Source organism: Phyllobates terribilis, unplaced genomic scaffold (assembly GCF_046119375.1).
Source record: "Phyllobates terribilis strain yellow unplaced genomic scaffold, ASM4611937v1 Scaffold_1__5_contigs__length_1240528914, whole genome shotgun sequence".
Classification (NCBI taxonomy): domain Eukaryota; kingdom Metazoa; phylum Chordata; class Amphibia; order Anura; family Dendrobatidae; genus Phyllobates; species Phyllobates terribilis.
The window spans coordinates 105,035,894-105,051,722 of record NW_027362761.1 but is presented as its reverse complement, the minus strand read 5'-3'; the positions used below and the strand labels follow the sequence as shown (position 1 = coordinate 105,051,722).

The 15,829-nt window shown below is 42.6% G+C and overlaps 1 protein-coding gene across 1 annotated transcript in view; it reads right to left on the bottom strand.

The window, feature by feature from the left end:
- CNTLN (centlein) overlaps positions 1 to 15,829 on the bottom strand; it is a 503,552-nt gene that overhangs the window by 261,992 nt on the left and 225,731 nt on the right. The window contains 3 exon segments of the mRNA XM_073665439.1: positions 3,614 to 3,739; positions 5,466 to 5,587; positions 8,972 to 9,097. Coding sequence (XP_073521540.1) covers positions 3,614 to 3,739; positions 5,466 to 5,587; positions 8,972 to 9,097 — 374 coding nt within the window.

Sequence of the window (15,829 nt, the reverse complement as noted above, 5' to 3'; positions counted from 1 at the left end):
AGAGCGGTACTGGAAACCAGGAAAGACTGAGATCGGTGAGTATATTACAGTAACGTATATTACACTATATATAAATTGAATTGTGCGCACGTTAGGCCAGAGGTCCCCAACCGCCGGTCCGCGGACCAGGACCGGGCCGTTGGGGTTTTTCAGCCGGTCCGCGGGGAGAGGGGGCCCCTCCAGCCTCCAGCAGGGCCGCCATCAGGGCATGACTGCCCTGACTCCAGTATGGGGCCCGGCCGGTAGGAGCCCCCTCGGAGCCCCCCTCTTGTGCGTCTCTCTCCTCATGGGGCCCCCGGCCCCATGCTAAGCGCCGGGTCCGGGACATCTTAGCGCTGCGCTGCTGCGGCAGCACCTTCATGATTCCCCTGACTTCCGGTCATGTGACGGCGCCGTCACATGGCCGGAAGTCAGGAGAACCTGGTGTCAGCGATTTGGACGAGCGCCAGGATTCTGCAGGGATCGCATGGGGGTAAGTATAACAAGTTTTATTTTTTTTTAAATACAATTAACTAGGAGTGGGGGGAATGGGAGATGCACATGGGGGGAGGGGAGAGATGAGAGATGCACATGGGGGAGGGGAGAGATGAGAGATCCACATGGGGGGGAGGGGAGAGATGAGAGATGCACATGGGGGAGGGGAGAGATGAGAGATGCACATGGGGGGAGGGGAGAGATGAGAGATGCACATGGGGGGAGGGGAGAGATGAGAGATGCACATGGGGGGGAGGGGAGAGATGAGAGATGCACATGGGGGGAGGGGAGAGATGAGAGATGCACATGGGAGGGAGGGGAGAGATGAGAGATGCACGGGGGGGTGAGAGATGCACGGGGGGGGATGAGAGATGCACGGAGGGGGATGAGAGATGCACGGGGGTGAGCTGCACATGGGGGGGTGAGAGATGCACATGGGGGGGTTATGTTTACATAACTTTGTTGCCTTATGAAGGGCGGGGGGGGGGCCCCCAAAAATTTCTTGCACAGGGGCCCACTACAGTCTGTGTCCGCCCCTGGGATGAAGTAAATGCAGCTGAACAGCAGCTGTCAGGACAGCTGCCCTGTCCTGCTGCAGGGCGTGATGGGGCCTCAGTGATGCGGCTCCTGGCACAGCACATTATGTGGGGCTCCTGGCATAGCTCCTGGCGGGGACCTGGTCTACACTATATGATAAGTATGCACTAAACTCCAAATCCCTCCATTACCCCGCCCCCATATGACCAAAGCCCCGCCCACCCCACCCCCTCCTTGCTGGGCCATGGAAAAATGATCTTGCTTCAAGCCGGTCCCTGGTGCAAAAAAGGTTGGGGACCACTGCGTTAGGCCACAAGTATCATATAAACCACTGCACATCTTTGGAGGTGTCATATGGCAGTGACCAGACTTTAGATGCGCACCTCAGCACTCATTCAATAATCTTCATTTACTTCTTGTCTATGGTGATATCATGGCTTTATATAAGCTGCAGGTTGTAAGCAGCAGTAATACAGTACTCAAGGTAGCCTGTACATCCTTACACCTGCAGTTTCATACAGAAGTTTTCAATTGAAAAAGGCAACCAAGAAAAGAAGAACTGAAAATAGCCACAAATCCTATATGTTCATCAATTTGCCACAGTTTAGATTTCCTACAACCTCAATAAAATACTTTAAAACTAAAACCCTGATCCTATTTTCATTTTTTGTGCTCTAAGTACCATTCATAAGATGTACATATTTCTACCATCATAAACATATTTAGAAGGTAACCTTACAGATTATTCATAGTGTGACTTCATTAGGATGAGAACTGTCACTTAAGGGGAAAGAGTTAGGTAGAAGTTGAGGGACCAGCCATGTCCCAGCACCATTTTTTAATCACTACCTTACCCGAAGGGGGAAAAGAATTGATAGGGCTGTCAGTGACACTTGAAAGGTTGGTCAGCATCAAAGTCCATCTTAGATTAACCCTTCATAAAATGCATGATCCAACCAGGTTTGGCCTGGACAACTGCTGATAGATCTCTGCACAGGAAATTTCTGTCGCTATTCCGCATATCACTGAATTTATATAGCTTTATTTATGCATTACTACTTTTCTACAATAAATACACTGTTACAATATGGACAGACAAAAGCTGTATGAGGGCTTACTTTTTGCCTGATAAGTAATAGTTTTTAGTGGTGCCATTCTCTGGTAAATACAAGTTTTTATTACACTTTTTGGAGGTGTAATGAACAAAAGAAACAAGAATTATGTTGTTTTTTTTTTTTTTTAAACATTGTTCACTATTCAGTCTAATTGACTTTATTCTGAAAGTTGAAACGATAATGACAATTCACAATTTATATATTTTTGTTAAGATTAAGGCTATGTGCCCACGATGCAGAAATGCTCCGGATTTTTCTTGAGCGTTTCTGCATCTCCCTGTTTTCCTGCCAGGGACATGCGGATGTGAAGCGTTTTTCACATGCGATTTTGCATGCGGGTTGTCAAGCGCTTTCCAAGAGATTTTAGCATCACTTGGAAAAGTGCTTGACAACTTGGTCACACTATATAAATCCATGCAAACAGCAAGGATTTATATAGTGTAACCAAGTTATAGTAAAAGAATGGTAAAAAATAAACATTATACTCACCTTTCGATGGCCCCCGGTCTCCTTATCCGATGCGTCCGGTGTGTTGGTCGGCTCGCAGTGGTCTAAAAGGACCTTCCATGACGTCATTTAGTCTTGTGACAGGTCACGAGACCGCAGACGTCAGCGGTCGCGTGACCCGTCACATGACTAAATGACATCATGGAAGGTCCTTTTACACCATCGCGAGCTGCCGGGAAGCCAGGACGCATCACTATGGAGACCGGGGGCCATCAGAAGGTGAGTATAATGTATTTTTTTATTTTCAATTTTTTTTATTTTTTTTTACAGGTACTATGGTACCCGGGTCGAGAGGAGAGTCTCCACTTCTCCAGACCCGGGTACCATCCGCACATTGAATCGCTTAATATCCGCATGTGCACATGTAGTCATGCGGATATTAAGCGATTCAATGTAAGTCAATGGCGGCGGAAACGCCACGATTACGCAAAATAATTGGTAGTGCTGCGGATTTTTCCGCAATGATAATTTGCAGCGGAAATTTCTGCAGCATGTGCACAGCACATGCGGATTATCATTGGGGAACATAGCAGACCTTATACCAAGCATTTTTTAGGCATTTCTGCAGCAGAATTTCCGCTGCGGAAATGCTTAAAAAACGCATAGTAGGCACACAGCCTTACTCATCCAAGAAAAAGAAATGTTACACATCATTTTCGGCTATATACGCCTAGCTGAGGTGGACATTAAGACAAAGTCAGCTGTATCTTGCTGCCGGCCTCCAATAGTTGTATACGGTCGAAAATGATGCATGACAGAGCACTGTGACTGTGACTGTGACTATCCAGTTTTGTAGGGGTCCAGACGTAGCCACTGAATGTAGGGCCAGACATGATGTGAACCCTCCGTAATCAAAACCAGATGTGACAAACTTCAAAGAGGAGGTGGCATGAATAGAAACGAATAAATAAGAACCTGTTAAGATACAATATTATGCAAATGTATGTGTTCATAAAATATGATAAAAAAGCAGCACCTACTTTTCAACCAGTAGCTTTTTGTTTTCCCTTTTAAAGTGGGCAAGTTCATTCCAAACCGCATCTGAGTCTTCTTGTCTAAGCTGAGAAGGATCTGCACGTGTAGGCCGATTTTTATAAAACTTCTTCCTATATGGTTTGTATAAATCAAATCCAACATAAATTCATTCAAATGATTATATGAGAGAGGTGATTCAAGAAAAGTCTCTATAAAATGTTGATATGGACCAATCAAAAACATTTTTTTTTTCCAAGTTTGATTAAATATCTTTTTAAAGACAAGCATGTTCTGTACAGGGATGTGTTTATTGGAGCTCCATCAATGTGAATTGACAGCTGTACACTGAGTAATAGAGATAATGCAATTTCTGAGTATTAGCCAAAGGGGTGAAAAATGTTATAGATCCTTCGTGCAATGGTGCACAAGCACTGCACTTTAAAATATAAAAAGGTTAATCACATCTGCATTGATGGGTATTTTTTGGATAGTGGTTATAAATACAAACACTTTTTATACTTATAACACTAATTTACTATATATTAAAATTCTGCAAATTTCCTCTTCTTTTTTTTATAGCTTGTTGCCTAGGAATCAGACACCAATGCAATCTAGCAAAGGTGGCTGAACATGCACAACGCTGTGCTTACAAGCTTTTTCCAATAAAACATATAAGCAATGCTCTGAAGATGGCTGTAATCACTGGAAAGGTACCAGCAGCATCAGGAGTGTAACGTTTGGACCAGCGGCGTAAAGATGAACTGTTAAGGAGAGTCCATGCACCAGCAATCAGAAAGTCAGCTTGCTGGGACCAATGCGCTTCTAATTAAAAACATGGGAATAATACTTGAATTAACCAGTTACCCTCCTAAGTTGTCAATAAGGCCATTCAGGTCATCAGAAGTTGAATAAAATGATACCTTGATATCAGCAATCTGATGTCTTATTCCAGAGAAATCCACGTTTTATTATATGTAAATGAGCTGTTCAGATCTATGGGCCGGACACTGATCTGCATGAGAATCTGCCTCCAGAGATTATTTTATGCAAAAAGGGGAGTTACCAATATGAGACATGTTATGGCTGCTCTAATGCTCTCACTGCAGTGCTGTGTTTTATTACAACTAACACAGAACAGCGGAGCTAAGCTATGTCTTATTACAAACACATCTGGAGATATCTCAAGGAGATCTGTAACCGAGCCGTAAATCTTAACTACTGATTTACACATTAAGAAAAACATGAATTTCTTTGTAATAAGAGATCGGACAACAGATATCAAGTTATCATTTTAGTCAGCTTCCTATGGCCTACATGGCCATATAAACGGCTTAGGAGGGTTGATCCCACTGACAGATTCCCTTGTCTAGCCATAGAGAATACGTCTTAACCACAGAATGTTTGTGTATTCGATTTTGTGACATCCCATTCTAAATTCATATGGATTAAAATAGGTTGGTCCCCCTTTAGAGCAGTAACAGCTTCATTCTTCTGAGAAGGCTTTCTTGAAGATTTTGGAATGTGTCTTCAAAAATTCATTATTGAGATCGGGGTTCTGTGTGGTCCAGTCAAGTTCTTCCATGCCTCACTCACCCAACCATGCCTTAATGGACCTTGTTTTGTGCACTGGTGCACTGCTCCATAACATTTGAAGCATACTATTGTCCATAATGTCTTGGTATACTCAAGAATTAAGGTTTCCCTTTACTGGCACTATGTTAAAAACTAGCTATGGATGGAAAACCCCATAAAAAATGAAAGCTATGTCCATAACCAATAAAAAGATTTATTTGAAACATTGAGGGGTCTTATTGAACAAATACTCATTTTAAAGATTTAAAAACATAAATCACTCACCTGGCTCCTCCATCTTCCATCTGTTCCATTTGCTCCTTCAGTGTCCTGTAAGCAGTCTGTAATGTCACCAACCTCTGCTTACGCTGCGCATGTGCAGTTCGTAGCTCTGCATTCTCCTTTGCCTTAACAGAATGATATGCAGATTATTACACTAAACACATGGATAAATTACAAGAATTTCAAGTACGGGAAGGAGAAATTAAATAACTATAAGTCACGTAAAACAGGTATTATCTGAACTAATCTGAAGAGTATAAAATATGTTTATATCTTATAAAAGCACTTTAATATATTAGTAAAACAGTTCATCCAGCAGTAAAACGGCTGCTGGGTACACATGAATTGGCCAATTTATGCGCTAAGTATTCTCTTTTTTTTTACTATTTTCAAGAGCAGTAATGCAATTCAAATTTCATATTTGCATGTTATAGCGCTACAGAGTGCAACTTTATTTGTTAGATATATATGTTGATGGGTACTCTAAGTAAGCACCTGTACACACCTGTTTTCTGTTTCAGAAGTGACGGTCAGTCTTTTGATATTTGTATACACAAGCCCTCTGACTGAGCACTCCTCCATCAGCTTATGGCAGTTTTAAGCACAGCAGGATCCTACCTACCCATATAAATGTAGGCTATCAGCCCAGGAGAGGACTCACATTAGGTTAGGACCCAGCAAAGAGAATCACCTTATCGCGGCTGCTGGGTACACATGAATTGGCCAATTTATGTGCTAAGTACTCTCCTTTTTTCTATTTTCTAGAGCAGTAATGCAACTAAAATTTCATATATTTCAGGTTTGCATGCTATAGCACTACAGATTGTAACTTTATTTATTAGTAAAATAGTTCAGACGTGACTGTCAGCGGTTCTGATATGTACCCAAATATCACTATAATGAAAAGGTTTTAGTATCTGGCTAAGTCCAGTGTCCCTATGGATCTCATCTTGAATGCTAGTACAGGCTATAAAGAGTATATAGTATGTACGCTGCTAACCAGTTCTAAGGGGCATGGAACTCATCTGAGCATTTGTGTCCGTCCACTGTAGCAATTACTGAGCTCCATACCCCTCTAATGATCAAAACTTTGCATTGGCACGTAAAGATTAGCAATAGCAAGCACAGCCTAGATGTAAGCGACTTTCAAACCTAACAGAAGACATTGTGTGATCCAGCTAGTCTCATTGGTGGTCTAACAAGGGAAAAACCCTAATAAATTATAAATACTTTAATGAAAATGCATAGAAAACATACGTAAATAAAAAATAAGCATCACCATTTCCAAGATTAAATAAATTATGAAGTCCCTCTTTGCCAGTCCCCTTTTTCTGGGCTTCCTGATGAACTGCAATCTGGAGGGGAATTGCGTTGCGGCCATTATGGATGTTTTTTCAGGAAAATTTATCTATTTTTTATCCATTTAAAATGAGTTTGCCGCTTTCTTGGAAATTTATTTAATCTTGCAATCTCATGGGCCACTTGCCATGTTTTTGTATATCTTATAGTATCGTTTGCATTTCATATTAGGCTGGCATCTTGTGACTTATTGGGACATGAGCTTTATGTGGGGTTTTCTTCCTTTTTGGACATGGTGATATTTAATTTTTCTTTACGCATGTTTTTAATGTATATTCAATAAAGTATTTATATTTTATTAGGGGGGATTTGTTTTCTTGTGTTAGGCTGTCTGGTTGAATCCTATAATTAAATAGTAACTGATGTTAGTCTAGTCTCATAGATGGTCAGACAAGAACCGGAATGAACAATGAAAAGGGTGAATGAATTTTAGGGTACATACCATACTTAAATTGTTTTTTAATTTATTTTTTAGGAAGGTGTGGTGACAAAAAAAATGTAATTCTGACATTTTTAATATTTTTTGTCATTACTGCATTTACCGATCGGTCTAATTAATTTTAGATTTTGATAGATCAGAATTATGAATGCAGCGATACCAAACATGAATATATATTTTTATATTTTTTAATTTCTTCATTTTTAAAGGGTGGGAAAAAAGCAGTGATTCACATGCTTATATTTTGTATTTTTTCACTTTTTAATTTTATATTCTAGTCTCCTTTAGCAACTTGAACCTTCAATAATCTGATCTCTGGTACTATACACTGCAATACCATGGTATAGTAGTAAATAGTGTATATCTTGGTTGAGCTTCAGAGGAAAACCAAAATGGCAATGTGGGTCTTCAGCAAGCCCTTGGCTGTCATAGTAATTTATAGGTCCAACACAATCACATCGCGGAAAGTTGCAATTGAAGCCGGGGCACATGTTATTTCAATACTGATGTCAGAGATTAACAGGGACATCTTAATGGTTAAGAGCCAAAGCTGGAACTACGCTCTGACATTGGCTGATATAACCAGCGTCAGCAGAGTGTAGAGGGAGCTCAGCTCCTGAGACCCCCTCTACATGCAACTGTGTGCGGATCACAGCACTCCAATTAAGTGGTGCACTAGTACGGTCCTTACCCCTTATGGTAGATCTAAAGAACTAGGCACTCTAGTTAAATTGAGGTGAAATTTATTAGCAGTCCAATATGCATGTTAATTATACATACAACGTTTCGATCAATAACTTAGGCCTTCTGCAGATGCATAGATTGCATTTTGGAGAGGTGTGTAAGATAGGGAAGTGCTGGTGGAAAGGCGGCATGACCACAGGAACATGAACTGGCTTTTACAGTTTAACATTTGTATCAGAGTCTGGCTGTTCTTCAGCCGGTCTTCAGCCTCCTACACAGTTGTTTCTGTTTCAGTTAATGACTCTGATTCAACCAATATATAAAAATGATGATTAATTAACAACTTTTTGGTATCAATGGTTACTCATACACCTGACTATAATCTTACCAAGTCCCTGACTTTATGCAAGTGAGCATAGAAGAATTGATGCTTTGTTGCTGTTTTGAAGGCAAAGGGTGGTCACACAAATATTAATTTCAGTTAGATTTCTATTTCGTTCATTCACTTCTTATCTTGTGGATTGATAAAAATGAACTATTAACTTTTCTATTTTTGAAAGCACTCTTACTTTGAAGCATTTTTCCTCACCTGCCCAAAGCTTTTGCACAGTACCGTGTACATATACAAATACACACACATATATAAGAAGAACTTAGAATATAAGACATATTTTCCGTTGTTTCACACTTTTTTGTTAAGTATATAATTCCACATGTGTTAATTCATAGTTTTGATGCCTTCAGTGTGAATGTACAATTTTCATAGTCATGAAAATACAGAAAAATCTTTAAATGAGAAGGTGTGTCCAAACTTTTGGTCTGTACTGTACGTACACATATATACATACACACACATATACGTATGTATTTGGAGCTACATTAAAAAGTGCAGTTAAAGCCTAAGGTCTAAGTCTACCATTTATTCTAATGTAATGCCCAAAGCTCAATTAGAGAACTATTTTTGACTAACTGCAGAACTAGGTTTTAGGCAGGTAGGCCGAGGTTTATATGGCTTTATAGCATTCACCTTAAGCTGCAATGTCTTCTCTAAATGCTCTATCCGCTTTTCTGCTATCTTAAGCTTCTTTAACTCTTCTGGTTCTCTGGAAAAGCCCTTTGGGGACAAAGACCTTGAACGTTTCACAGGTTGCACCTGGAGAATAAAACAAGGACATGGTTGAAGGAGTTGAACATTGGATTATGAAAGACATGCAAAATTAAAGAACAAGTAATTGAGAATACTAATAATGAATTATAAAAAAATCCTGCCTGGAATACTGGAGAAATAACAAGCAGAATTACCACAGTGCTACCGCTAAAGGTTTCTCTGTGACTCGTTAATGAGAATATTCATTTACATTTACATTGTTTCTTTCAGAATAATGATGTCCCATTAGGGAAGACTAAAGGGTTATAGACTCAGGAATGTAAGAAACCTCATTACAAAGGAGGGGATAGAGGATGGTCTAATTGCTCTATAAGGGTCCAAGGTTACACTTGATAGGACAACCGGAAACAAGAGGGAAAGGATTTTTTTTCCCTTTGAAATAGTTTAACACACTGTGAAGAAGAAGGAACAATATGCTTGAGGAATATAAATACAACAGACAGTGCATCTTATACTGTAATGACCATATGGTCATTAAGTATAATGGAGCTAACTAGAGACATGAAAGTGTGTATCCATTATATACAGCTTTGTATAACAATCTGGTAACAGATATATAAAAAGTAAGGTGATTAATCTACGATTTATTTTTGTACTATATATGACTTTTTGTGCCTTACACACTTTCCTTCTACAGAATCCATTAGACAGAAGTACAATCCTATTTGCTGACATAATGGCTACAAAACAAAAGGAGACCATATACAAATAATCATATAGATTAGAAATGAGCGTTGTTCGACTCGAACTGTTCGCCAATCTCAAATTCGAGCTGTTTTGGGCGGTGTTCGAGCCGTTCGGCGAACACGAACGATTTGAGAAAAATCCGGCTGTTCGAGGTTATGTTCGATAACTGTTCGTGCACCAAAATCATAACTGGATTTTTTCTCAGTAATGATGAAAATTAATGTTAATACGCAGTTTGAGTGTACAGCGGGGTGGGGGGAGGGGCAGGGGATGGATCTCGGCAGGAACAATGAAGATCTCCATTTTTTTTTCTCTTTCCCGCATTTGCAGTGGGGAGGTGCAATCTGTCAGCCTATCAGCAGCGCACACACGGAGCGAAGTGCTTTTTTTCACACAAGCAAGGGCATGTGTCATTGGCAGTGTATGTCACATGTCCTTGCCCTATAAGACCAAGCCATTTTCCCCGTCGCCACCATTTTCTCACTGCTGCAGCTGCGTGTTAGACGGCACCGCTGTTGCTGTGTGCGCTATACCTTGTTAATTTCAAGCCAATTTTCGCACAAATATACAGATAGCTTGGGAGTAGGGAATAGTTGTGATTGCAGTCCTTTTAAGGACTAGGTTACAGCATTTCCTATGACTTTTATCAGGGAGGTCTGTGCTCTTAAATAGATAGGTTGTGGGAGTAAAGACTAATTGTAATTGCAGTCCTTTTCAGGACTAGGTTACATCAGTTCCTATCAGTTTTTGCCAGGCAGGTCTGTGCCAGTGCCGTGCAAGTTTTTTTCACAGCATTTGGCTGAATCTAGCAAAGCTAATCCTTTTTGGCCTATTGCAGAGTGTGTTAGTCAGTGGAGTAGCCTATCTGTGTTGCAAGCTACACCACCTGTGTATAGAATACCAATTTTTTTACTGCACTTAGTGAAGTAAAATCTTTTGGGCATAGCATCATTCTATTAGTCCATCTATACTAACCTCCATCAGGTTGCAAATTGAATATAATTTTTTTCTACATCTAGCTCTGAAAAAATATTTGGCCTTCTAGCAGAGTGTGGGACTTTCTCTATTAGTCAATCTATACTGACCTCCATCAGGTTGCAAACTTAATATATTTTTTTTCTGCATCTACCTCTGAAAAAATATTTGGGCTTCTAGCAGTGTGTGGGACTTGTTCTATTAGTCCATCTATACTGACCTCCATCAGGTTGCAAACTGAATATATTTTTTTTCTGCATCTAGCTCTGAAAAAATATTTGGGCTTCTAGCTGTGTGTGGGACTTGTTCTATTAGTCCATCTATACTGACCTCCATCAGGTTGCAAATTCAAAATAATTTTTTGTCTGCATCTAGCTCTGAAAAAATATTTGGCCTTCTAGCAGTGTGTGGGACTTTCTCTATTAGTCCATCTATACTGACCTCCATCAGGTTGCAAATTAAAAATAATATTTTGTCTGCATCTAGCTCTGAAAAAATATTTGGCCATCTAGCAGTGTGTAGGACTTTCTCTATTAGTCCATCTATACTGACCTCCATCAGGTTGCAAACTGAATATAATTTTTTTCTGCATCTACCTCTGAAAAAATATTTGGGCTTCTAGCTGTGTGTGGCACTTGTTCTATTAGTCCATCTATACTGACCTCCATCAGGTTGCAAACTGAATACAATTTTTTTCTGCATCTACCTCTGAAAAAATATTTGGGCTTCTAGCTGTGTGTGGGACTTGTTCTATTAGTCCATCTATACTGACCTCCATCAGGTTGCAAATTGAATATAATTTTTTTCTGCATCTAACCCAGCCAATAGTTTTGGCCTAATACCACAGTTTGGCCACTCAGCTCTGCTCGGTTCCCATCCATTGTTTTTTTGTGCAAACAACTCCAGAGTTGTGAATTAGTTAACCACCAAAATGAGTGGAAAAAGGCCTGCTGCTGGTGGAAAGGGGAATAGGCGTGTTGGGAAGGGGAAAAAAGGTTGTGTCCGTGGGGTAGGTGTTAAAGCAACAGTAACATCTGCAGAAGAAAGACCATCTTCCAGCCAAACTAAAATGTCTACTTCTTTTAGCGGACAATGTGACAAGATCCCTTTCTTACGGCCACACCAATCGCTACAAATTCCAGATGAGGCACAAAAACAGCAGGTGCTTCAACGGATATCAAGTGTTCCTTTAAGTGGGCTCTCCTCCACATCAACTTCAACATCACAAATACTCCAGTCCTCAAAGGTGTCACCCCAATCGCACTTGCTTCCTCACAGCTCCCAAATCTCCAGCTGCCCGTCTGAGTATGAGGTAGAACAGATGGTTGAGTCTGCAGAGCTGTTTACTCATACTATAGCCTGGGAATCAGAGGTCGACTGCAGCGCTTCTGTGAATCCAGACGAGGAAATGATCTGCACTGATGCCCAAAATCTTTATGAGTCGGATCCAGGACCAGACGCAGAAGGTTCTGACCATAATGTAGACCCTCATTCCCAAACTGTAACTCCTGTTGGTGGAGACAATGAGGAAGACGATGATGAGACTCAAATACCTGATTGGAGCGACAACTTTAGTTTTTTGTCAGGGCAGGAACAGGTTGGCTCTGAGGACGACGGGTGTGATAACGCACAGGGTGATGATGATGAGGTTGGAGATCCCACTTACTGTCAACCCACAGTCAGCCAAGAGATGAGGTCAGCAGAGGAGGTGGAGGAGGATGCTAGTGACGACGAGGTCAGGTTGCGCCTTGCTGGACAGAGACGTAGTACTGGAAGCACGTCAACAACTGCATCCTCAAACACAACTCTGCCTCTCACCGCAAGTCGTGGTGGCTCTTCAGGTCGCATGGGTGCTAAGCCTTGCATAGCCTGGGCATTTTTTCAGATCGATAAAGATGACCCAACTCGTGTTATCTGTAACATTTGTCAGCAAAAGCTAAGTAGAGGCCAAAAAATACATAGTTTGAGTACTTCATGCATGAACCGGCACATGGACATGAAGCATAAGTTGCAGTGGGAAGCTCACTGTGCTACAATGCGGCCTAGCCGGCCGGGCCAACCACCGTCTGCCATATCTTGTGCATCCGCGGCCTCTTCATCCTCTGTGACTGGGGGGACAGCAGTCACACCTGTTTTGGGGCGCAGACCTGCCACAGCCAGCGTGATTGGCAGGTCATCATTTTCTTTGGAGGTGGTAACACCAGCTGGTGTTGAGCGCTGTCCGACATCGATAGCACCACCTTTGGATCAAGGCAACCTAACATGTCCACCTGCATCTTCCTCACAGACCGGCAGTTTGCCGGGGACACCCTTATCAACCCCGTCTAAGCACAATAGCCAGCCCTCGGTCCCTCAGATGTGGACAAGTAAAAGACCATTTCCTCCTAGCCATGAGAAAGCTAAGAGGTTGAATTTCACCATCTGCAAGCTCTTGGCTACAGAAATGCTGCCTTTCCGCCTGGTGGACACAGAGGATTTTCGAGACCTTATGTCCGTCGCAGTGCCCCAGTGTCAGATGCCCAGTCGGCACTACTTCTCAAAGAAAGGTGTGCCTGCGCTCCACCAGCATGTCGCACACAACATCACCGCTTCTTTGAGAAACTCTGTGTGTGACAGGGTGCATTTCACCACAGACACTTGGACGAGTAGGCATGGACAGGGGCGTTACATGTCGCTGACTGGGCACTGGGTAACTATGGTGACAGCAGGACAAGCTCGTCCCCACGAGTTGTGCGTCAATCCTCTATCTCAAAGTTCCTCCACTGCTTCTGCCTCCTCAACCTCCTCTCAGTCCTCCACCTGCACCCAAAGCCTGTCTGGTCATGCCACAAGCTTTCTAACTGCGCAGAAGGGATCCTGCACACCTCCTTACTATGCTGGCAGTAGGGCTCAACGTCATCAGGCGGTTTTTACTTTGAAATGTCTGGGAAATGTGAGTCACACAGCTGAGGAGTTGTGGTCAGCTCTGGAGAACCAATTTCATGAATGGTTGTCTCCACTGGACCTGAAACCAGGGAAGGCCGTGTGCGACAATGCTGCAAACCTGGGTGCGGCCCTTCGCCGGGGCAATGTCACAAACGTGCCTTGAATGGCTCACGTGTTGAACCTGGTTGTCCAGCAATTTTTAGCCCACTATCCCGGACTAGATGGCCTTCTGCAGAGGGCACAGTCGCTGTGTGCTCACTTCCGCCATTCGCATCCCGCAGCTCAGCGACTTACATCTCTACAGAAGTCGTTGGGCCTGCCACTTCACCGGCTAAAATGCGATGTGCCTACCCGGTGGAATTCAACTCTGCACATGTTGCAGCGACTGTGGCAGCACCGACAAGCCCTGGTGCAATACGTTCTGATGTATAGCCTGGGCCAACGAGATCCAGAGGTGGGGCAAATCACGCTGGAGGAGTGGTCTCAGATCAGGGACCTATGCACCCTTCTGCACAGTTTTGAAATGGCGACGAAGATGTTTAGTGATGACGATGCCATTATCAGCATGACTATTCCGGTGATTTACATGCTGGAGCACATGTTAAACAGAATTCGGAGTCAGGCGGTGGCACAAGAGGAGGTGGAGGAAGTAGAGGAGGAGGAGTTGTATGCGGAAGGGCTAACATCTGCAAGGTCCAGACGGTCGGCAGCACCAAGGCGGCAGGCATGTGAGGGTGGGGGAGATGGTTTTACCAGGGCGCATGGTAGCAGCCAAACTAGTGAGGAAGGTGCAGGAGCCCAGGAAGAAGTGGAGGACGAACTGATGGAAGACTCATCAGATGAGGGAGACCTTGATCACATTTCTGTTGTGCGAGGTTGGGGGGAGAGGACAGAGGAAGGAAGCATGATTGTTACCTCGCCACCAACACAACAGGGACTTGGTGCTCCTGGATTCGCAACACACATGAGTGCCTTCTTGCTGCACTACCTGCAACATGACCCTCGAATTGTGAGAATTAGAAATAATCCTGACTACTGGGTTGCCACACTGTTAGATCCCCGGTACAAAAGTAAATTTGCAGAAATTATTCCTGCCATAGTAAGGGATGCACGCATGCAGGAGTATCAGCAGAGACTGTTGCAGAATCTTACATGTGCTTTTCCACAAAACACCAGTGGTGCACGTAGTGAATCTCACAGTTCCAACTTGCCAACCGTGGGACCGTCGAGTGTTCAGCACTCAAACCGTAACAGAACCACAGTATCTGCTGGTAACATCAATTTTGCGGAATCATTTCACCACTTTTTTAGCCCATCCTTTGCAAGGCCACAGGAGACAAGAAGTCTGACACATAGTCAACGCCTAGAGACGATGGTACAGGAGTATCTCCAAGTAAACATTGAAGCCATGACTGTGTCACTGGACCCTTGCTCTTTTTGGGCTTCCAATCTGGATAAATGGCCGGAGCTAGCCACTTACGCCTTGGAGATCTTGTCATGCCCCGCAGCCAGCGTTCTGTCTGAACGTGTGTTCAGCACTGCTGGTGGTGTGCTGACAGATAAGCGCACGCGGCTCTCCACTGATAATGTAGACAGACTCACGCTCATAAAGATGAACAAATCATGGATCCGAAACGACTTTTCTACCCCTGTGTCATCCTGGGGAGAGTAAAAGCTTGATGATTGGTTAAAATCACCTCACAACCGTTTTAAGCTTTCAAATTACTAATCATGTTTATCTGTATCTTGGCTGGAAAATAATTTGGGCTTTGTAGCAGTGTGCAGCACTGATTCTATTAGGCCATCTATACTAAGCTCCACCAGATTTAAAATTACTAATCATGTTTATCTGTACCTTGGCTGGAAAATAATTTGGGCTTTGTAGCAGTGTGCAGCACTGATTCTATTAGGCCATCTATACTAAGCTCCACCAGATTTAAAATTAATAATAATTTTTAGCTGAATCTAGCCCGGAAAATAATTTTGGGGCTCCGAGATGCGCAAGACACATAAGTGCCTTCTTGCTGCACTACCTGCAACATGACCCTCATATTGTCAGAATTCGAAGTAATCCTGACTACTGGGTTGCCACACTCTTAGATCCCCCAAACTTTTCGATCAACCTTTTCA